The 23,866-nt window shown below is 40.8% G+C and overlaps 2 protein-coding genes across 2 annotated transcripts in view; one reads left to right on the top strand and one right to left on the bottom strand.

Moving 5' to 3' along the window:
* Positions 1-1,064: 1,064 nt before the first annotated feature.
* On the top strand, positions 1,065-16,201 carry si:ch1073-280e3.1 (complement C2). The gene is made up of 19 exons (XM_037678079.1): positions 1,065-1,116; positions 1,229-1,347; positions 3,865-4,012; positions 4,104-4,289; positions 5,877-6,050; positions 6,169-6,267; positions 9,721-9,863; positions 9,943-10,084; positions 10,230-10,364; positions 10,522-10,629; positions 10,755-10,892; positions 11,032-11,138; positions 11,219-11,342; positions 13,575-13,719; positions 13,835-13,908; positions 15,492-15,580; positions 15,652-15,784; positions 15,868-15,924; positions 16,017-16,201. The coding sequence occupies exons 1-19, from the start codon at positions 1,065-1,067 to the stop codon at positions 16,199-16,201; spliced, it is 2,358 nt and encodes a 785-aa protein (XP_037534007.1).
* Positions 16,202-17,247: 1,046 nt separating this feature from the next.
* The window catches only part of LOC119411558 (polynucleotide kinase 3'-phosphatase), a 21,610-nt gene continuing 14,991 nt past the window's right edge, over positions 17,248-23,866 (bottom strand). Inside the window, exons 5-11 of the mRNA XM_037678512.1 lie at positions 23,734-23,826; positions 21,221-21,317; positions 21,081-21,142; positions 20,275-20,384; positions 18,764-18,851; positions 18,612-18,679; positions 17,248-17,439 (exon numbers count right to left, since the gene is read on the bottom strand). Coding sequence (XP_037534440.1) covers positions 17,319-17,439; positions 18,612-18,679; positions 18,764-18,851; positions 20,275-20,384; positions 21,081-21,142; positions 21,221-21,317; positions 23,734-23,826 — 639 coding nt within the window. The 3' untranslated portion in view covers positions 17,248-17,318. The remainder of the gene's footprint in view (positions 17,440-18,611; positions 18,680-18,763; positions 18,852-20,274; positions 20,385-21,080; positions 21,143-21,220; positions 21,318-23,733; positions 23,827-23,866) is intronic.

The raw sequence follows: 23,866 nt of genomic DNA, 5'->3' as shown, positions 1-23,866 counted from the left end.
CTCCTCTTCATCTATGCGTCCAACGTTTGGATAAATAAATCTTGGAGGACATCGTGAAGAGAGCTGCTTCTTTTCAAGGATGGTTTAAAGACGGATTTCTGAATCGTCTTGTAGTCCATTTCGTAAATCTCCACCAAAGCTGTGTAAACATGATCCTTTAAACACAGTTCTTTGCTGCAAGTCCATCAATATAATCCACACAAAAATGAACTAAAATCTGTATAACTCACATTGCGGGAAAAAAAAGTCCAGTTGTCAAAATGTCTGCGAGGGCTGCCTCTTGTCCTTCTGTCTGGTTCAGGACAAATGGCTTCATCTGTTTCTGTCTCTCTTGTTTTTTAAAAGTGCATGAGACCGGTTACAAAGAAGTTTTAGAAACTTCTTCTCGTTGCTGAGCAAAGCCGAGTCACCTGAGAGGACTTGGCCTTGAGGAGGAAGAGGGACAAAGTAATGTGTGAGGACTGAGCTGGAGGAGTGGGGGGGGGGGGTGTCCCTGTTAAGTCTCTATAATCTGCATAACAATCTTTAAATCTCCTGAAATGTTTAATTGAAACACTCAAAAAGAAAACATGAGCAGCCATGCAGACCACTTTAATCTCCTGGCCAAAACACAACAATCTGAGTCATTTTGTTTTAATTGAAAAAAAAAAAGATTTTGCACAGAAACTGCAGTAACATCAACCTGAAGCTAAAGGTGGGGGAATGGTAAACGCCTGGGAGAAGTGCTGAAGCAATTGAAAGATTAGAAACTGCAAAACTGGTGGATGCAATCTAGTTGAGTGGGGGGGAAAAACAAAAAAATCCCTCACGCAGTATTTGAGATACTTGTTGGAAGCTGTTGGACTTCACAGAGTCCTGAAGCTTGAGAAAGAGGTAGTGCTACCAAAACAGAAAGTATAAATCTGTCCTCAAGTTGCTCAATCTGTCGCCCCATGTTTGGTGGTGCTGCGTTAATGGGTAACCTGTCATCAAATATAGCAGCTGGCTGCAGTTCGATTCAGATACTCTGGTTGTGATTTTTGACACTTAAAGACAAAAAAAACCAGCAACAACCGAGTCCCGTCATGAACACCAAGCCCACACTGTGGATCCTGCTCTTCATTTTCATCCAGAAGGGTGAGACTTGTTTAAACTTCTATCAAGTTTCAACAGTTTGGTGCCGTATGCTTGTCCCTGTATGTAAGTAGAGGTGTGCGCTCGTCAACAACATTTAACCGTTGTGCTTCAGGATCTCCGCAGGAGGCGTTGTTGTTTGACCTTGATTTTGAAGGATACGATTATGACTTGCAGTCTGTGAACTGCTCGATCACAGAGAGCATCACAGGCGGACATGTCACCTACTCACAGGTAAAAAACAATCACTTTTCAACATTTACATGCACTTATTTGTCTTCTTTATTTGCCTTTCAGGTAATATGTCTGAAATTTAAATTATGTACTAACCAAATAATGTTTCATTTATAAAATAATTAACAAACAGAGAAAAACAAATAGCTGCATTTGGAGAAGTGAGTTAATCTAGCCTGGTACTGGGAGGTAAGAAAATTCAGTAATGTACTGTATTTCTGCAAAATGAAGACGAATGATAAATTCAGTTAAAGTTAATGAAACCTATCCCATTATTTATTTTAGAGTTTTTATGCTGTAACAAGTTAAGTTGGAGCATGTAAGTAAAACGGGCAGTAGTAATTTTAAAGGTTTATTTGTGGCCACAACAAAAAGAACAAGATATGAAATAAGAAAGTCTGAGCGTTGTTTTTTTCAGGGCTGCTTCTTGTTATGAAGATGAATAATTATCATCTCTGTGTAACTAGTGGTAAATGACAGCTCATAGGCCCGCACACACATACAAGTAAATGAACACTACCTTAATTGTAAGGTTTAAGTGTTGCTTTCATTTGGTTTAATTAGGCATGAAGATACACCACGTTTTGTTACATTTTCAAGGATTCAAGGCTCTTTATTTGTCATTGCCATGTGGTACATGTAGTGGAACGAAATTATGTACACAGGGTCCCAGTTACATCCAACAATAAAATGTAAAAGGAAAACAGTAATAAGATCTAAGATATGAACTAAGAAAAACATCCACTAAATAGACACTAAGCACTAGTAGCATAAAAACATTATGTCGAACAGCATTTTATTGTGTAAACTGAAAATTATAAATATGTAAGGAAACGAGCGGTGTGCCGATGTCTCCTGTCGCTGAAGGATTTGAATGTTTGTAGTCATTGAGATGACTGTTTTTCTGGACTGGAATTGAACAGGGAATGCAGGTAAACCTTAATGTTTTTATCCAAAAAAGTTCAATCTGGTCCTCTGGACATTCAAAAAAACAAAACAAAGCAAAAACATGTAGAAACGTTTCGTCTTTCATCCAAGAGACTTCCTCAATCTGAGGTGCTGTATTCAGCTCAGTGTCTTAAATAGCACCTTCTCAGAGTGGATCAACCAAGTAAAGGAGTAAAGGAGGCCATCTTTGTGAAAATAAATTGTCCATCATTAAACAGGGGTGGAGGCCTCCGGGTTCAACTGTCCCCCTCTTACAATGCTGTGATTGCTAGTATCACTCAGCCCTCTGTGAACAGTAAACAGCCATCAGTGTGCTAATGATCCATTGTTAGGCTGATGGTCCTTCTTGAGCATGTGAGCAGCCGGTTTTGGTTGTCAGCAGCAAACTGGTTGATCCACTCTGAGAAGGTGCTATTTAAGAGACTGAGCTGAATACAGCACCTCAGACTGAGGAAGTCTCTCAGATGAGAGACGAAACGTTTCTATATTTTTTTGCTTTTTTTTTTTTTTTAATGTCCAGAGGACCAGATTGAACTTTTTTGGATTTTTCTACCTGGATTGTTGAGCATGTAACATGATACTTAATGTTTTTAGTGCAAGATGTTTAAGTGGGTTGGAGTTACACTGTGGAGAAGAACAGAGGGAAGTTTTTTTAGTTTTGATTAGTTTTTTCCTAACATGATGTAGCGCAGAGTTACGGATCCTTCTGAGTGGAAGGAGTGATTTTATCCTCAACCAGGCACATGCACGTGTGTGTGTGTGTGTGTGTGTGTGTGTGTGTGTGTGTGTGTATATATGGCGGTGACCATCTTGGTTTTTACCAACTCAGTTTTTCAGTAGTGACCCTTGTTATGCCTAGAAGCAGCTTCACATCAAAAATAGAAGTTGGTACCTCACTTTTTTTTACCCCCCAAGATACGAAGCTCACAGGATAGAAGGTAGGATGTTTTTTTCCAGTTTCCCTCTCTGCTCCATGACGGGGACAATAAAACTGAGGGGAATTAAAACAAGTTAAAAGTGAAAAGGCACGCAAAGTTAAAAAAATAAAATATATGTTTTTTTTATTCTGAGCTGAGGAGTCAGATGCCTGTGCTGTGATTAAGGCTGTGCTTAGGTAAAGTCCACTGAGGGAAAGAGAAATTGAGTTTTCTAAAAAATTAATAAGATGCTCAGGAGAACTGTTTCATCTGAGTCCAAACTCCACTTCAAACCTGCCTGCATGCATTTGCCCATTTCCTGAGTCCTTATTATTAACCTTTATTTAACCAGGCAAATCCCATTGAGATCACAGATCTCTTTTGCAAGTTAGGCCTGAAGTCAGCCTAACATGCATGTTTTTAATCTGTGGGAGGAAACTGGAGTACCCGGAGAAAACCCAAGCAAGCACGAGAAGAACATGCAAACTCCACCCAGAAAGACCCCAGGTCCAACTGAGAATTGAACCCAGGACCTTCTTGCTGTGAGGCAACAGTGCTAACCACTGAGACGTTGTGCTGCCATACTTTGATTAGATTTGTTACTATTTTTGAACCATATTAAAAAGTACTACAGTATGTGATGTTTTTATAGGGAGGTTTGGAGGGCAGCATGTTGACCTATCATTGTGGCCTGGGACGGTACCCATTCCCTGTTGACTCCCGGATCTGCGATGCTGATGGAGAGTGGTCGCCCATGAGACTATCAAGTGGCATACTCATGTCCCGCGCTATGTGCAAAGGTAAAGTGCTTAATGGACATAATTTCCATTTCTTGTACTCTGCCACTTTCATCCTCCATCTTCAACATGCTCGTCTCCATTCTGCACACAGATGTGTTGTGTCCGGGTCAGCTCCAGTTGGACAATGGTGACTTTTGGCCAAGGAATCAGTGGTTCAAAATTGGCAGAATGCAGAGCTTCTCCTGCCAGGAGGGGTTCACCCTGTACGGGTCGGAGCAAAGAAACTGCACATCGTCTGGACAGTGGACAGGCACCACTCCGATCTGTAACGATCACGGTGAGGAACCCATAAAAACGTTCATCATGACAAAGCATGGGTCATCTAATTATGTTTAAAAATGATTCCATTCAGATCCGTTTTTCTTTCATACTTTTTGCAGCATGTTCATTTTTCTGCACTTTTTGTTCCGTTTCAACAATTCATGAATATAAATTCAGGACACTCCTGCTGTGACGGTATTTGCAAAATTATAACATTAGAAATGATAAGTATTAGTATAAAATTAGTATTAGAAGTACTTAGCTTTGTTGGCCATGTTCTCGAACATGAATGCTCTCCACATCCTTCAAAGGTTTTGTGCTTCTTTTTTTCATTCATTCAACTTTTATTTATACAGTCTAGTCCCATTGAGCCTCGGGGACTCATTTACAAGAGAGACCTGATTTTAACAAAGAATGACAACAGTAGACATTCATAAAAGAAAGCATACAAACTGAGAAGAACAAGTGAAAGAAAATGGACAGTATAGTTTATTTATTGTAAAGAGTGTATTTATTTAAAATATCATCCAAATGGGTCGCTTTTATTTATTGTTATACAAGCGTATTGTTTACTTGGCATATTTTCAAAATAAACATTTTGTAAATCTTCATTTTGGCCTTTTTTTGTACCGAAAATGAACGAACCAAGCCCTCCTTGAAACTGAACTGAACTGAAATATGATTTTAGCGTACCGTTACACCCCTAATATTTACAGCTTTTTATGCTCTTTTTGGCTTTTTTCTGTTTTGTTTTTTTTAACTTTTACATTAACTTCAGCTTTTTGTGCTTATTTAATCTTATTTCAGTAAACTTGTGCTCTTTCAGGCTCTTTCTACTAAAAGTTTTCAGCTACTTTTTTTTTGTTGTTGTTGCTATTTTCAAGAATTTTTTACTACTTTTTAGCTAATTTGGCTTTTTTGTGCTCTGCAGATTATTATTTTTTGTTTATTTCAGTTTAAAAAAAAAAATCTCTTTCAGTCTCGTAAATTTAGAATTTTGTGCATTTTTTCCAGTTATTTGTAGCTTATTTCAGCTGTTTTGTGCCACTTTCAGCTTCCTTTTTCAACTTTTCACCTGTTGTTTTTCAAGTAAGCTTTTGCTTGTTTACCAGTTTTCAGCTAACTCGCTCAGCAATAAACAGTCACGCTGCGTTTTTGCAGGAGAAAGTGCAAATTTCTCTAGTTAATATTGTATATGGTAAGGACACATCCCACCAGGAGGAGGCCCAGAAGAAGACCCAGGACACGCTGGAGGGACGTTTCTCACCTGGCCTGGGAGCACCTTGGGATTCCCATGGAGAAACGGGCCTAAGTGGTTGGGGAGAGGGAAGTCTGGGCCTCACTGCTGAGGCTGCTACCCCGGCGACCTGACCCCGCACAAGTGGAAGAAAATGGATGGATGGATGGATAATATATATTAAATTGTGATAAAATAAAATCAAGAAAATATACTTTTATAACAGCTATCTTGGCTTACTTAATAGGTCTAAGGCATATTTTTAATATCAATAAAAAATATTTTGAGCCGTTTTTGAACACAAACACAAATCTATGACGACTCCAGAACAAATGATGAGATATGATTGTATTTCTTTCACTGCAGCTGATGACTGTAACGACCCAGGGGTCCCGCCGGGTGCTGAAAGGTCAGCAGGTCGATTTTTAATAGGAGAAAAAGTGACGTACCGGTGCCAGGCCGGTCTCAACCTTCTTGGGTCATCTGAAAGGGTTTGCCTGGAGAACAGGGAGTGGAGTGGTTCAACACCACGCTGCCAAGGTCTTTAGGGAGTTTTACATGCATCTTCAATAAGTCCATGAGACCACACACAGTTCCACATCGGTACAATACAATAAGCAGTCGTTCCCCATCAACAATATATATTTTTTCTTTGCAGGTCCATATACCTTTGACTCTCCTGATTATGTGGCTGGCGCCTTAGCAGGATTCCTTGCAGGAACGATGGATGTACTTTTTCCAGCCTTCAAAAAGAAAAGTGGGTGCTAGTGTGAACATAAAGGAGTGGTTTCCTGAAAAGATCAAATTTAGCCAAAAGTAGGTCTTAATCTAGAATAATTAATTTCAGTCTAACAAACGGCTTTCTAAAACACCAACAGATTAGAGCAGAGTCTTGAACCTGATTAATTTTAAACTATCTATACAGGAAAACTTTGATTTAATTTTGGATTAGCTCTAATCTTGTTATAGGAAATCATTTTAATTGACTCAGTACGAGGCAGTGTTGGACTATTTTACACAGTGATGAATAAGTGTCTGTGTTAAAAGACCATTTCAATCTAGAACAAGCGTTAATCTGTGCCTGGTAACCATCAATTTACTGCTGCTTATTTATAACAGAATCACAAAAGCCTCATCTCTTCTTGCTACTTCTGAGGCGTTTCCAAGATAACTGAGATATAATCTCTTGAACAAGTTCAGTGTCTTAACCTTCCTAGCGGGGCGAGATCCCACACGCACTTATGATGTGAACGGGTCAGTTGTGACCCGTCTTAAATCAGCCAAAAAATGCCCTCAAAACAGTGTTTTTTTAAGAAGTATTAGAACACATCTCTAAAGGAACATCCCTGAAGGAACAATCTCCGCTTGTGGTTTTTTTTGGCGTTCCACCCCAAGTCAATCTGGGTCCACAAGACAAATGCATTGTATGCAGACACATCTAGGATGTTGTAAAATACAACCATTGGCCATCTCCTGGTCATTCGCTGGCAAGTGTAGGTGGCAGTCAGCTTGTCCAGGGTGTCCACTCCTCCTTTGTTTTTATTGAAGTCCAGGATGATTTCAGGCTTTTTGTCACTTCTTGTTGACACAGCTGCATCTTTGTGAAGAGTGGACATAAGTACCACACTCCGGTTCTTTTTGGGACAGTATGAAACAACACTGGTGGTTTCTGTAAAAGCAAATTTTGAAGACAGTGGAGCCCTGTCTTTCACCTGCAAAATTTCAAGGGGCAGCTCAGGTTTGTTTTTTCTTATTGTGCCCACCATGGTAAGTTTCCTCTTGAGAAGTTCTTGTCCAAGATCATAGCTGGTGAAGAAATTGTCACACGTGATATTGTGACCCCGCAGTCCAGTAGTCATATCAAGGATTACCCGTTTTCCTTGATTCTTCTCAGGGATGCCAGCTGCAAGTTTGCCTGTGTAAATCTGTAGATTCTAGGCTTAGCTGGTTTTCGCATCACAGGCTGCCCAGATTTTTATGCCATATTTGCCTGGCTTACTGGGCATGTATTGCCGGAAGGGGCATTTTCCAAGGAAAGGGAGAAGACGCTCATCCACTGTCACCTCTGGTCCTGGGTTGAACATCAGTGGAAAGAGCTTCACCCATCTATCCCAGACGTCTTTGATGGGAGCAAGCTTGTCAGACCGTGCTCTAGTATCTCTGTTGTCAAATCTGAGGACTCTTGAGATCATTTGAAAGGTCTGAAGTGACATTGTTGCGCGGAAAATACTCCTGCCTGTGGACACATCCCAGAGACTAGTAAGGGCCTCATTGCTGGATCTGTACACGCCAGCGAGAAGAAGAACACCAATAAAAGCATCCAGGCACTCCTCATCAATGTCCTTCCAAGTGTCACCGTGAACTTTTTTCCCTTCGAGGTTTGTCATAGCAATGATGACTTTCTTTAGTGACAATGGCATAAACAAATCAAAGCATGTCTTGATGTCACTTACTCGTGTCACAGCAAACCTTGTAATCCCAGGGGTCATCTTCATAACATTTTCAGCAGCTTCCCTGCCATGTGAAACAGGAGGAATCGCACTCCAAGTGATGTTACCCTTTTTGGATTTATAGGTTTCAGTTATAGGAGCAGCTTCAGCACCTGTGCCCTCCTCATCCGACGAGTCTGTGTACTCTGATTCATATTCAATAGCATCGTCCTCCTCAGAAACTGGCTCATCTGTGTCACTAGGTGTGTCCTCTGCATCATTTTCGCAAGGATGTGATCTAGAGCTTCTTGTACTGTGAATCTTCTCTTCATTTTGGTATGTAGCCAAGCTCTAGGTAAAATGGAGTGTCTGTTTCTACATGTCTCTACATGCCCATGTAGAGACACACCCAGGTGGGTGTGTCTATCTAGGTCTGCCTATCAAGATGGGCATGGCTATCCAGGTAGGCTTATCTCTACATGGGCATGCCTCAACATGTCTCTGCATCTACAGCTGGATGAACTTTTTCAGTTTTTGGGAGCAGAGTATGAGGGACTTATCAATAAAATTAGTACGGATAAATGGGGATGTTTTGGTCAGTGAAGTAGACAAACAGGTAAAAACAGAAGGCCCTAACATATGTATGACAAAGTTAGTGAGGTCACAGTGTTTATGATTTCAGTTTTGACACTGATTATTGGTTGATAGTCTTATACCATAACTGGGTCACAAATGACCCCAGCGCGGCAAGTGCGTGTTGTTCTATAAAAAATAAAAATTAAATTTAGTGAAAAAAAATATATATATTTTTTTATTTAAATAAAGGTTCCAGACAAAGTCAAAAAGCCTTGATGCAAAAAAAAATATTTAAAAGACAGTATCATGATTTAAAATTTAAAATGGGTCACTACAGACCCTAACATAGTAGGAAGGTTAAATCTTCAGTGGAAGGCATCCTTGCCTCGACTAAATCCCCTCAAATGGCTCCTTTTAATGCAGAGGAGCTGTGACCCTACACTAGGCTCTGCCCAGATAGCTGAGCAGTGTCTGCACCTCTGCAGACGTCACCCCAGTAAAAGTGAAAGTGCATGTGTTGTCATCGTTGTATGTTCTCATACAATGAAAACATTTTTGCTCTTCATTTGACCCATCACACGTGAGATTCACCAAATGGAGCAAGGGGCAGCACTCAGGGAGCATGTGAGGGATTAAGTGTCTTGCTCAAAGAATCCATGACTTGTGGGCATTGCGAGGAGTTGAACCTGCAACTTTCTGGTTCCAAGTCGGCTGCCCCACCTTTCAATCCATGCATCCATCTATAGTTGCTCATAAACTTAGATATTGAACTCCTCCGTGTGGTAAAGTTGCTCATTTTCAACCCAAATATGACTCGTTCCCCATTTTCCTGATGGGGACGATGGGCTCAGGGTTTGGGGAGTCGATCTTCATCCAAGCCACTTCATTTGGCTGCAAACTGCTCCGCTGCCCGCTAGACGTCCCTGTTGGAGGCCTTTAGGACCACATTATTCTTAAAAAGCAGCAAAGCAACCCAAAGTGAGCCAGTCCAAAGGCACGGTTCCTGACCTGTATGTGTGACGTGTTGACAATAACAGCACAACAACCTTCAGAGCCTTCAGGAACTTTTGAGTGAATCTCGTCCAGCGCAAATTTGTTTAACTACCTCAGTCTGGGAAACCACCCCAAAATTATTTTAGATATTACAAAAACAGCAAAAAGATTTAAGTTTTATTTTGTGTGTGTGTGTGTTTGTGGTGAAAAAGAGGTTACACCATCATTTGGCCGAACTTTCCGAGTGGCTGAAGTCAGTCATATGCACATCTATATCTTACTTGACACATCAGGAAGCATCAATGAGGCAGACTTTAATAAGTCCAGAGATGCCACCATCGCCCTGATCAGAAAGGTCAGCACAAAATCAGAGTCTAAACACATCGTCTGTTTTTATGCTCCCTTTTTCAGTAAATGTCTCCTTCTATCTCCAGCTCGACAGCTATGAAGTCCAGTTGAATTTCCACGTGTTGTCGTTTGCCAGCGAGACCAAAGTCATTGTGGACATTACTGACACGGACCTGAGCGGCGATGCTGACGAGGTCATATTGGCTCTGATGGACTTTGACTACAAAAGTAAGACCTGATTTGTTCCTTTATGATCTTTGCGCCTCCTGGGATGTGAAACTGTGTGATACACCACAATCATATTTTTATGTGTTAACAAACAAATTAACTGGTAAATGAAGTAATTCAGCACTTGGTGTTTGTTCATCTGAAGGCCATGGGCGCAAGACGGGCACCAACCTGTACTCTGCTCTGCATAATGTCCAAAAGGTGATCAACTTCTTAAACGTAACCAGCACCAAGGAACAATTAGCTGACACTCAGAACATCATCATCATCGAAACAGACGGTAAAATAAAGTTTACTCAAACCATTTGTTGACCACGGACTTACAGGACAAAATGTTTTACTTTAGTTCTATGGAAATAACATAAATTGGTGTGTTATGGTGCATTTGTATCTAAGGGGCGACATTTATTTCCTTTTAATTTTTTTTTTTTCTGAAGGTTATTCCAACACGGGGAACAAGCCTCACATTGCTCTGGCCCAGATCCGGGGCTTACTGGGTTACACCAACAGCACAGCCAATGATCACTCTAATGAAAAAATGCTGGGTATAATAACAAAACAATCATTTAAAATATTTAAATATATTTATTTTTACAAGACAAAGGTGTTTGCTTTAAAATTCCAACAAAAATAAATGTTGTAGAGAGCTCAATGTGCTTTTTCCGCCCAGATGTTTACGTATTTGGCATTGGAACCACGGTGAACAAAGAGGAGCTGAATTCTCTGGCCTCTAAGAAACGTGGCGAGACACATTTCTTTGTTCTGAAGGACTATGAGAAGCTGGGAGAGGTGTTCAACAGCATCATCAGTGAGGAGCACGCAACTCACTCACAAAATCCAACATTTTTCCCACTCGAACCGTAAAGTAATTGAACTTTAAAGACAAAGAAAACATGCTTTTTCTTATAAAATGTATATATATTTTTTAAACCATTTTAATAAATCAGGTGACAGTAGCGTGACAAAGTGTGGGGTCGCTCAGGAAGACATCTCCAAAAACACGGAGCTTGGAGGCACAATAGCCTACACCAGGCCGTGGCACGTGACTCTGTCAGTAAGTGCTTCCACACTCTGAAGGCACAATTATACGTTTAAATCAGGTTGTCACTCAGAATGACTTGTCCTCTGCTGCAGCCTGATGCGAAAATAAATGATTGTTCTGGCTCGATTGTTAGCCAGAACTGGGTGCTGACGGCCGCTCACTGCTTTGCCAGAAACAGCACAGACAGGGGCCCGAAGAAGCTGATCATACAATACGGTGAGCGGTGCAAACAAAGTTTTTGTAGAAGACACAAAATAGATTTATAAAATGAGTTAAAAATGATCATTTTGAGTAATATACCTGATTTTCTTGTTTATTCACAATTTTTGATTTGCTACGCCTTCCACAGCTTTATAATCTATTTAAAAAAAAATCAAAATGTGCAGTTTAGTCTGGAATATTTTACAATAACCTTTGGTTGCAACAGATTATATGATATGGAGAAACTTTGCAACAAACTGCAAACAAATTGCACAACAGGGTTCTGGTGGAATTAGTGAGAAAACCCAGTCCTCTTTGGAGCTCTTTAGCACCTGAGTGAAGTCCCCCCCCCCCCCCCCCCCCCACCATCACCACCATCACCACCACCACCTCCTTCAAATCTAAAGAAATTGGTGTCAAACGTTTGTGCTGGTTTGTGCAGCAAAAATTTTCATTTGTGCCGCTATCGTTTGAAAGATATTAATAAAAAGTTTCCAGAGGTCATCAAAGGTCAGCGAATATCTGTTCATGTTGGAACTGTGAATTTCATTTAAAATGCTTAGGTGCTGAACTATGAACATGAATAGATTAATTTTAACTTGGATGAAATTCATTTTGAACTACGTCTTATTTAGGATGAACTGGTACGACACCTCCAAAAAAACCAACCCAATGACCTGTATTTTGGTTTCTGATCACTAGGGGATGCTATCAAACACACTGTACTTTGTATACTTTTGCACTTTTTGACCTCTGGCAACATTTATTAATATCTTTAAAATGATAGCTGCACAAACAAAACTTTTTTGCTGCACAAACGTTTGACACCGATTCTGATAGATTTGAAGAAGGTGGGGTGGGGGCGGTAACTTCACTCAGGTCTCTTTAGCTCCAACATACTTCAGTGTAGAAACATCTTAAAGTTCTAACGAGTCAAACAAAGTTGGATTTTATATGTCCTTTTTACATGTTTCATGGTTTTTACATAATTTAAGGTGTTTAAGGATTTACAACAAAATGTTTAACTTGGATTGTAATGGTGTCAATTATTTGTATTTTTACAGTCTTTGATTTTTATAGTTTATAATACATCAAAACTCAGTGATTTGAGTGGGGTTTTTTTCTTTCCCCACACTGTCTTTCACTGCTACAGGACTTACAGTTTCTTCTGAAACCCCACCAAGAGTGCAAAGTGAGTCCGTCCAAATTCATTTACACAAACATTTCTAATGATTGCTGTGATTTCCTGAGAAACAGTCAATGGAACCAAACTTTTGGTGCAAACGTGTGATCATTATGGTACATTGCGCAATAATTGCTCATGTCAGCTCTGGCTTCTATGATGCAGTTTTAGGAATCATACAGCACAAAGAAAAATAAATAAGAACGCACAATATAAAACTGTGTTAATCTACTTGTAGAGGAGGAGGCAGGTCCGACCGGCCGGTTGAAAGAGGTAAAAAAAAAGGTTCAGTTAAGCTTCAGATGAATGAGCTGATCACTGGCCGCGCATGTCTCTACACCTGTTCTCATCTGCGGTGAAGGAAGTAGCAGCATCTACAAAAGCTGAAGCGAGCAGCTCGATCAATTAAAATAGACTTGTTCTATATTTTTCCAAATAATTTTGCTCTAAAAATATTTTTGTTCATCTGTATAATAGCCAGTCTTTAGAGTTGGTTTTAGGCTATTTGTTTTACATGTTAATATCCATTTGGTGAAACAAAAAATCTTACATGAAATACATTTTTAAAACATCATGTCAAACTGATTTGCTTACAGTAAAAGCTTAATTAAAAAATGTTTGTTTTTTTTCAGTTTTGGGCCTGTAATTATAGTTCATCCGTCGGTTTTGGGTCGATCTCAGAAAAAATGATACGGGTTTGGGCCGGGTCGGATTTTTTAGGCCCGAATGCAACTCTACCTCAGATGGTGGACGTGTGTCCATACTTGTCCTGTTAAATTTCAGTGCTACGTTTGATTTCACAATATTTTGATACTGAGGCTTGAACATATTGGGATTACAGGAACTTTTCTAAAATGGTTCAAATTTGAGTTATCTGATGGAGTCCAGTTTGTTCATATTAATAATGAATCCTCTTCGTACACCAGAGTTGGTCATGGAGTTCCTCAGGGTTCAGTGCTTGGATCGATACTGCTTACCTAATGGATGCATAAATAAATCCCCTCATATTCATGCTCTCCTCTTTGGACCAAGTGTTTCCCATCATGTTCATCTTTGATTCCCAGGTGAAGAAGTTGAATTCAAGAAGATAATACTGCATCCCAAGTACAACATCTACGCGCTCAAACATAGAAATGTATCAGAGTTTTATGACTACGATGTGGCTCTGGTACAGACAAGCCGCAGCATCCCTCTGAACCGGAAGGCCAGGTAAGACAGACGAGACAAACCTTTTTAAATGTTAAGTGTATCTCTTAGGCCCAGATGTGGAAAACACACTTGTACATTTTCTTAAGACTTTTGTTTTCTGAATGTTTTGCAACAGACCAATCTGCTTGCCATGTACTGTTGCAGCCTCTAGAGCCATGAAGAAACTCGGCTCCACCTGTGAGCAACACAGTACGTAATTTTACACTCCTCGATGCCAAATAAGACCAGAATAAGTTCAGTCCCAAGTAAACGGGCAGTACACCAATGTCGCCCTTCGCTGAGGGATTTGAACAGTCAATGTTAGTAGTTTTTGAGATGAGTGTTTATCTGAACAGGTAAACCTTAATGTTTTTGGTGCAAGATATTCAAGTGAGTAGGAGTTACAGTGTGTAGAAGTATGGTATTTTTCCCCCCTTGTCTGAGACTGCGGAGTGACAGGTCATGGTAAAAAGAGGGAGCATTTTCATCCACCATTAGGTGCAATGGCATAGCCAGCGAGTGGCTTTCTTTGGCCACCCCTTTCTTTTGATGAAACTATACTTTTAAGCAACATAAAATCATAAAAACAGGGAAAATGTCGTTTTCTCAAATGACAGGGGTGTTATGTTCTCATGCACACACACACATGGCAGCAATCATCTTGGATTTTGACATGGCAACCTGATTTTCAAGTGTAATCTTTCTTATCACCTGGATCAAAGACTACATGACGGACAGACCACAGTTTGAGACTGAAGGGTTGTGTGTCTGACCAGGTGGTCAGTAGCTCAGGAGCACCACAGGGAACTGTACTCTCACCATTCCTTTTCACTCTGTACACCTCAGATTTCCAGTGTAAAACAGACTCCTGTCATCTGCAGAAATATTCTGATGACTCTGCAGTGGTCGGGTGTATCAGAGATGGACAAGAAGCCGAGTACAGGGAACTGGTGGACCGCTTTGTGGCATGGTGTGGAAACAATCATCTCATCTTCAATGTGAACAAAACAAAGGAGATGATTGTAGATTTCAGGAGAAACAAGAACAGGTCCAACCCTATTTCCATCATAGGAGAAGAAGTGGTGGTGGTGGAGAAGTATAAATACCTTGGAGTTCACCTGGACAACAGACTGGACTGGACATGCAACAGTGAATCTGTCTACAAGAAGGGACAGAGCAGACTGTACTTCTTGAGGAAGCTGAAGTCCTTCAGTGTTTGCAGCAAGATGCTGCATATCTTCTATAAGTCTGTTGTAGAGAGCGCTATCTCTTCTGCCATCATCTGCTGGGGCAGCAGCACCAGAGCAAGTGACTTAAAAAAGATCAACAAGCTCATAAAGAAGGCTGGCTCAGTTCTGGGGACTCCTCTAGAACCTTTGGAGATGATTGTACAAAGAAGGATTCTTCATAAACTGAAGAATATTATAGACAACCCTCAGCATCCTCTTCATCAGATTGTCATACAACAACAGTGTCTTCAGTCAGAGGCTTCTTCAGATCTGCTGCAAGAGATCCTTCCTGTCCACATCCATCAGCTTTAACAACTCTTATGAATCCAGGGTGATGAGTTACCACAACATATAATTTCCCTCTGGGATTAATAAAGTATTTTTGAATTTTGTATGACTACATGCAACCACACACCAAGATGCAAGTCACTTATTTTTTAAGTTATGCTCACGGCATGCATTGCTGGACAGGATGGTATTTCCAATTATCCCTTTTGGCGCTGGGATTGGGGACAAGTTTAGGACACTGTAATGTGACTGCAGTATTTTTGAATGTCCTAACAGGGAATGAGCTCCTAGCTCACAGGGAGACTCCTGCCTTTTTTATGCAGAAGACCGAACGTAAACAAACACACATCCACACTCAGAGTCAGGTGAGGCCATTTCCCTGCCTTTCTGTCATTATTCTGATGGAGACGCTTATTTAAAATAACTCTGCTTGCAGAGGGCTAGCTGCGTGGAGAAGGCCAAGCGACTGCTAACCGAGTCCATGAATGTGACTTTAGATGAGTTTGTACCGGACAGACTCCTCTGCACCGGCGGCACTGCAGGTTACCAGGATGCAGTCACCTGCAAAGGTCTGAACTCTGCTTACTTACTGAGCTTGGGCCAAATCAGTGACATCGAATAATCTGGGATTGATTTGTATCTGTGTTGGTAGGAGACTCTGGTGGATCCCTGTTTCTGCAGAAAAGAATGCGTTATTTTCAGGTTTGGAAGCGCCCCCCCCCCCCCGCCCCCGAAAAAAAAAAGAAGATTCCCCCCCATGGTTTATGAAGTTGTGTATTTGGATCTTCTGCTTCTATCCACAGATGGGGGTTGTGAGCTGGGGCACCATCAACATGTGCGGCAAAGTCCCGCCAGCCTACAGCCGATACAGCAGCAGCCGCCCTCCTCCTGACGCTCGAGACTTTCACATCGACCTCTTCAAGATCCTGCCGTGGCTGAAAGAACACCTGGGAAACGAGATCCAGTTCCTGTCCGACGTCAAATGAGCAGAACCAGGATCGGTCAGAACAAAGTGTCATGGTTTAAACAAAAAGATAAACGATTTAATTCAAATGGTTTATGTGTTTTCCAACAGTTTTTACAGACCATTTGTGAAGTTTTGTACTTAAATTGATGGTGTACGGTTCATAATACGAGCTCTCTAATTATAATTTGTGAATGTGGAAGATATTTGTAAAGCATCACACTTTTAGGTTAAAAAATATATTTTTTAAATCATCTGAATTTACGGCTTTGATCATTTTCTTCTACATTCAGTCTTTGAGGTTGTTTTCGGTCGGTGACAGCAGTTCACTCTAAAGCCACTTTAATCATTAGGGACGTTCCGTTACTATCTTGTTTTCACACCAAAGTACAAGTACTTCAGTTTTGCACTCACTGATACAGAATAGTTAATGAGTTAGTACTTGAACATTACATAATGACTTGTGAAACATTTATTTTCTTAAGAACACAACAAGAGTCTGCTGCCTTGACATCACCTGTTTATTCTAAATTATCTCCAAACTACAGCCTCTAAAACAAATTGTCCTCAGTTACTTGCAAAGTGGAGGAAATGACATCACAAAGCACAAAAACTGTATCGGTCCAAAGAATTGAGGTGTTTTTATGAGTGCTGGTATCAGGCTCCACTAATAATCAATCAGGTCTCAAATGTTAATTTAGTCCTGCTTCTTACAAATTGTTCATTTAAGTGTTAAATGTTGAAAATCGTCAGTTTTAAATATGCTGAAAATCTAAATACTTGGATTTATGCCTTATTTACTGCTTGATGTGGTTACTGGTAATATTCTGTTGCAGATCAGGCAAAAAGTAACATTTTTGTGATTATGTTCATTAACAGAAAAAGCACTCTGCTTGTTTGAGCACTTTTAGGAAAATGAACCACAGAAGAGAATGAAGCATGGTTTTGTAGCTTTTCTTTTCTAAATCCATTACAGAGGCAGCATGAACATTTATTCTTGTAACAAAATACAGAACCTGATTTTGAGCTACAAGTCAAATTATTGTCACTGCTGTTACAACAGCTAAAGCCCTTCAGACAAAATATAAATCAGAAGTGAGGCCGTTACATCGGACTGTAAAAAGCTAACGGAGATCTGGTCAGCCCTCGGAGAATTGTCTGAACAGAGTTTCCGACTGGACGTCTTTGAAGACTGGGACGAAGTGAACCTGAAGGATCTCGGAGAATCCCTCAGACAGAGCGGGAGCCACGAAGTGTTTCCTGTCCAGAAGGAGAAAAACGGGTCGCAGCAGTCAGAACTGGTCCTCTCAGGGCTCATTTAGCAGAACTCAAAACCTACAGAGCGTCAGTGTGAACAAGCGGTACATCAATGTCCCCCGTCGCTGAGGGGTTTGAAAAGTGAATGTAGTTTTTGAGATGAGTGTTTCTCTGGACTGGAGTTAGACAGGAAATGAGAGTAAACCTTAATGTTTTGGGTGCAAGATATTCGTGTGTAGAAGAACAGCGACACATTTTTTGTTTGCTTTATTAAACCACCAGGCACAATGACGGAGCCAGAGGGTGGCCAATGGTGGTCTTGGCCACCATAGATTAACCTTTGGCTACTTTAAGGGCCACTGGTCATGTGAGTAAACTGTACTAAGCAATATAAAAACTAGAAAGCATTTCTTTCGGCTGCTCCTTTCTTCAGGGGTCAACACAGCGAACTAACTCGCACGAAGACCTGGCGATTGTTTTTACGTCAGATTTTCTTCCTGACACAACCACAGAGCACTGAACCACCACAACCCTCTGTGTGGAGCAGAGAGCCGTCATCTAGGGCGTCCAGGGTGGCAGATGGTGGGGGTTAAGGGCCTTGCTCAAGGGCCCAGAGTGGATCAAATGAGGGTGGAGGCAGGTGTGGGTGTTTCACCTTTCCCACCCACATTTTGATGTTGTTGGTCCAAGTAGTCCTATGGTCATATGGGAGACCTTCCAATCACAGGCTCGCCTTCTCTAACCACTGCACCACCACTCCCCTAAAAACTAGAAAACAAAGTTTCCTCAAATGATCGAGGTGGCCATTTTACATAAGGTGGTAGCCATCTTGCATTTTGACATGGCAACCCACTTATGGCCCTTTTCCATTAGTGCCGTACAGCACGGTTTGACTCGGCACGGTTCCAAGGCTTTTCCACTAGCAATTATTCGTGGAACCGGCCCCTTTTTCAGGACTACAGGTAGATTGTGACCTTTTTTACACCTGGATGTAACCATAAACCAAAATGGAAGTCGGCACTTCACTTATTATTCAGGTTACGATGTTCACAACGTGGACAGACAGATGGAGCGTATTTACAACTTCCCCTCCGCTCTACGACCGAGGTCACCAGACAAAATCTCAACTCCCAACATGTCCGTTAACGTTTCTACTTCAGGTCAGCTGCACTCACTTGAAGCTGTGGAACACCATGTCATTGACCTTAACGTGTTTTCTGTCTGATGGAGCCATCTCACGGAACTGGTAGCAAAAAACAGAAAATACACGTCATAAGTGGGGAACCAAGTTGTAGATTGAACGAAAACGTAGAGAAATGACTCGTACTCTGTTGTTGTGCTTGGCTTGATCCAAAGAGGCTGAGAAGTGGAAACAGCGACAGGACACCCCTGCTGCTTTGGCTACGTCCACATACCTGCAGAAAACACACACATTCATCCGTCATGCATCATCAAGAGCTTAAACTTTCACATTTAAATTAAACTAAAGAAATGGCATTTCCTGTGAAGATGCATGCAAATGATTTTTGCTGAAAGCTGCTGAAAAGGTTTCATCGTTAAATTATTAATGTGAGTTCATTTGAACAGCTCACATTTGCTGAAAGCAGGAGGGGAAAAAAGCCGAAAGATGACAGAAAGATGACAGAAATGTGTAGACGAAACTGAATGGAGCAGAATAAGCTAAATCAGGCAGAGAGGCTAAATAGAAAACGGGGGTAGCAAAAAATAAAATAAAACTAGCAAGAAGGTGGAAGGAGCATAAGAAGCTGAACCCAACATCCTGATTCCTTTACATTTTGCTTTCAAGTAGCCAAACTCTTAAAACCTTTGAAACATTGAAATAAAAAATTCTGCATGTTTCTTTAAGGTCTTTCAAAACTTTTTTTTTTTTTTTTTTGGCCTTTGCTTGTTTTACCTCTAAATTAACAGAACTCCTGGGGACAGTTCATATTTTCTATACTTTTCTAAAATATTTTCTCTGAGTTGAATTAGTGACTTTAACAGGAGTGAATATTTATGAAATTATATGTTCTACGTTACGCAGTTTTCTTTAATTTGGATTATTTTGTGGAAACTAACTCGTCAAACTTCAATGTCACAATATTGAAGATTATTATTTTAGTACAAAAAGACAAATTTAAATTGACCATGATTGACTTATGACAGCCATAAAAGCAGAAAACATCCAAGTGGGTGAACACTTTTTGTATTTGACAAGTTTTAAGCCAACAACTTCTGATAAATCAACGTGAACCACCTGCTAAAATACCAAAGTTCATGCTCAATAATCCAAGTAGAAGATCCAACATCGTTCAGACAGGTCCTCTGGACCTGACTCAGTCCCATATACTTTTTTCAGTACACTCCACTATGTGAGTGTGCTGCTTGTGGGCCTGAGTTTGTTTGTGGCTCCTTGGACTGATGAAGTTCTTTGGATGAAGGACGAAACATCTCAACAAAAAAAAGAAACCGTCCAGATGACCTGACAGAACGATGTTGCACCTGCTAAAATGCTACATTTTTTCTGCCAAATAGTGTTTTATTTGTTTTTGTTTTTTTTTATAGATTGTTAAACTGTAACTTTTAAATCATTTAGTTTTGGAGAGCTTGTTGCCAGACGGAGGTGAAACACTGAATTTATCCACAAACTGAAGCAAAGACGACGATCAGACTGATCCATCAGCAGGAGCACCAACCTCGAGACACGTGGCTTAAATGAGACGTTAGAGAAAATGCACACGGACCCCCGCCCTCGGCTGTGTGCGTTTAAGTGGCTTTAATTAGCCAGATTAAATGAAGGTTTACTCAGTGAGGACACACCTACGGAACAGGACGTACCGTTTCCGAGACTCCGGGTCTGGGTTGGTGTTGTCCACGGCGACGCTGCGGCCCGCCCTCAGAGCACGCTCACAAGCCGACACACAGTTCTGCCAGGAGCCGAGGGTGTCCTGATACAGAGAAACAAAATACAGCTGAAATGGTTTAATCTCTAAACTGTTAATGTGAGCTGAATTTAAACAGCTGATGTTTGATGAAAGCAAAAAAATTAAAAAAGCAGGAAAAACTGCAGAAATGTAGCTGAATAAGCTGAAATATGCAGAGAGGCTGAATAGGGTATGAAAAATCTGAAATTAGCAAAAACAAAACAAAAAAACAAACAAATGAGCAGGAAAAAAGTAGATGAAAACCCCCCAAAATTAGCAGAAAGAGGCTAAAAGTTGCATCAAAAGTTGAAATTCTTTGGAAAAAAAAGTAGAAACTAGAAAAAATTGCAAAACAAAGGCTCAATTTGTCAGAAAAATACCTACAAAGTAGCTGAAAATGGCTACATTTAGCAAGCTGAAACAAGCTGGACCAGAACAACAGCTGCAATGAGCAGTAAAAGGTTATAAACAGCACAAAGGGTTTGACGGATGTGGAGAGCTAAATTAACTTTCAACAGGAAAAACATGGCCGACAAAACAAAATATTTCAAAAAGGTAAAATGTCACAAAACTAAAAGTCACGGCAGGAATGTCCTGAATGGGCCGAACGAGTTACGTGCCAAAAAGTACCAAAGGAAATTGGATCTGAGTAAAGTGAAACAATCACACGATTCAACAGTGGTACAGAGGGTGAAATGTTCTGGATGTTTGGATCCTCACCCTGTTCACGTAGTCGTAGCCTTTTGGAATGACGTGAGTGTGGAAGAAGGTGGATTTACCAGCTGAAGAGTAAAAAATGAGGGTAAGGATTAGAAGGGTGTGGGTTGATGGGAGAGCAGAGGTGACAGACCTTCCTTTACCTGCAGGGTAACCCACGGCAACGATGACCTCCATCTGATCAGAGGTGAGAGAGGCTGACGGAGGGTCATACAGCCTGGTGGTGGAGTCAAGCTTCCTCTGTTTCACAAAACAATAGACACATCATCTAGATCATCTAACATAGATCAGAGCAGGTGTGGGCAACATGTGGCCTGAGGGCCAAAAGTGGCCCTTGAACAATCTCCATCTGGCCCAAAAAAACTTAATTGAAAAGAAAATAAATTAAAAAAAAGCTGCTGATAACCTGCATGTTCTAAGTGAAACTTAAGGAAATTGAAACTAAATGTCTGTGACAAATACAAGAAAAACCTTTAGATTGGGATCCGTTAGATTTAGGGCATTAACAGAGTACTCGAGTAATCTACACATCGATTGCTAGGACATCTATCGAGGTTAAAAATGTAACATCGAGTATCCGTAGTGACGTCATATTATGTGACCACCGTATGACCGTAGGGGGCGATGTTGCACTGTTGCAGGTCACAGAGTATGGTGTAACACCGGGTCCAATCCACCGAACCAGAACCAGTTTCGATTTAAGTTTCGTTTTTGACGTGTTGCATGTTTCTTCACGTTTGCAGTTTAATAATAATAACTAATAGTTTAGTTTTTCCTGTGACTTATTTGCAGTATGATAAATGGTAGGAGCATAATATACGCTCCCAATGTTTTGTTGGTCTTTTTTTTGTAAATAATTACCTTTTTTTGTGGTTTTATTTATTTATTTATTTATTTTTGTATCTTGAGATCTATGACGTCATCAAATACTCGAGTTCTACTCGGGTTTTATTATGTTAATGTCGAGTTTAAAAATTATATACTTGTTCAACCCCTAGTTAGATTTATTTTAAGTTGTTGTGTTTCCAGGACTGGACCGAAACTTAAGACTTCAAAAAGCAAACATAACTTTTTTTTATTTTTTTAAATTTAGGCTAATAAATAATGGCGTGCTAATGGAGTCAGTCTCCCCACCATCACAGACATCTACACCTCCAGATGCAGGAATAGGGCCACCTGCATCATGAAGGACCCCACTCATCCAGCACACACACTTTTTGCCCCGCTCCCCTCAGGCAGAAGGCTGAGGAGCATTAAGTGTAGAACCACTAGCCTGAGGAACAGCTTCTACCCTGAAGCTGTTAGACTCATGAATCTCTAACCAGAATAATCACTGTGAAAAAACCCTGAAAAAAAATCACTGTAATGTCACTTGGTTGTTGATATGTGCTGCTGACTATCCATGATGCTGATCTCATGCTGCTGATTACTTCATGTTGCTGCGTTCATTAGTCCTCATCTGCTCACACAAACTCATGTTCGTGCTGCTGTTGTTTTGGCGCATTGTTTTTGTACTATTAGTGCTTAGTGTATTCTTAGTTCATGTCTCGGATCTTACTACTGTTTTTCTTTACAATTAGTATTTTTGTTGGATGTAACTGGGACCCTGTGTACTTAGTTTCGTTCCACCTCATGTACCACATGTGATGTGAATGACAATAAAAATTATTGAACCCTTGAATATATAGTTACAAGAAACAGTTTACAGAAAACGGGGTTTATATTGCTAAAAAGTATTAGGGACATGTTTTTTAAATCAAACATGCCATTTCTATAACATAGTGTTGCACAATCTTTCTGTTTTTAAGCTCATTATGTCCAACTGCAGATTTTTAGTGTCGCTCACAGCAGGACAAATGCTTACAAGTGGATTTAATTTGTAGAACGTCTGCGTTGGCCTCCACCAGGGCTGCCCGCTGTCCCCAAATCTCTTCATAACTTTTATGGACTGAATTTCTTGGTGCAGCCTGGAGGTGTTTGGCCTTCTGCAATTCGCAGATGATGTCCTGTACACGTCATCGTGCCGTGATCTCGATCTCTCACTGGAACGATTCACAGCTGAGAGTGAAGCGGCTGGAATGAGGATCAGCACCTCCAGATGTGAGGCCATGGTCCTCAGTTGGAAAAGGGTGGACTGTTCTCTCTAAGACTATCTCTCAGTTGGCCTGGGAACACCTTGAAGTCCTCCCGGAAGAGCTGGAAGATGTGGCTGTGTAAAGAGATGTCTGGACCGCCCTGCTCTATCTGCTGCCTCCAAGACCAGAGTCCAGAACAAGAGGAAGATAATGGATACATGGACCTTCTGCACTCCTTACTGAAACAGTTACCATGGCAATAAAGTCAAGCTCTAACAAATCCTTCAAAACTATCTCAAGCTGGTAAAACAGAAACTCTGGCTTTGTACAGCCCTCAGGTGTTCTGTTTATTGCCACACCATTACCAGTTTCCCATCAGCCCCTCTAAGTGTCGCCAACAAACCAAAACCTGTCAAAGCGTGCGTCTGACATCTATGAATATGGTTTTGAGGCTGTGCACGTTTCCACGGTCGTTTTATGAATTTACATCAGAACTTTTGCATAGAAAAGGGTGTGCACCACTTTTTGTAGACATTGATTAATATGAGGCCCAGGACTGGGAAAGTCTACAATGTGCTCACCGGGTCAAAGTCAGGCAGGCTGTAGGGGGCGCTCTTCCAGCCTAAGAAGTACTCCTCTGGGGTGTGGAACTGAAGTCCAATATTCAGAGCAAACTGCAACAACAAAAAGGTGCACCATTGAAATCATACATAC

This window comes from Nematolebias whitei, chromosome 6 (assembly GCF_014905685.2).
Source record: "Nematolebias whitei isolate Nwh7 chromosome 6, NemWhi1, whole genome shotgun sequence".
Taxonomy (NCBI): domain Eukaryota; kingdom Metazoa; phylum Chordata; class Actinopteri; order Cyprinodontiformes; family Rivulidae; genus Nematolebias; species Nematolebias whitei.
Note: the sequence above shows the minus strand (reverse complement) of the source record. Positions and strands in the feature narration are given on the sequence as shown.

Coding starts and splice junctions, on each gene's coding strand:
- si:ch1073-280e3.1 (XM_037678079.1), top strand. CDS start 1,065: ATGAACACCAAGCCCACACTGTGGATCCTGCTCTTCATTTTCATCCAG. Junction 4,290..5,876: donor TCCGATCTGTAACGATCACG/GTGAGGAACCCA, acceptor CTTTCACTGCAG/CTGATGACTGTAACGACCCA. Junction 15,581..15,651: donor ACATCCACACTCAGAGTCAG/GTGAGGCCATTT, acceptor CTCTGCTTGCAG/AGGGCTAGCTGCGTGGAGAA.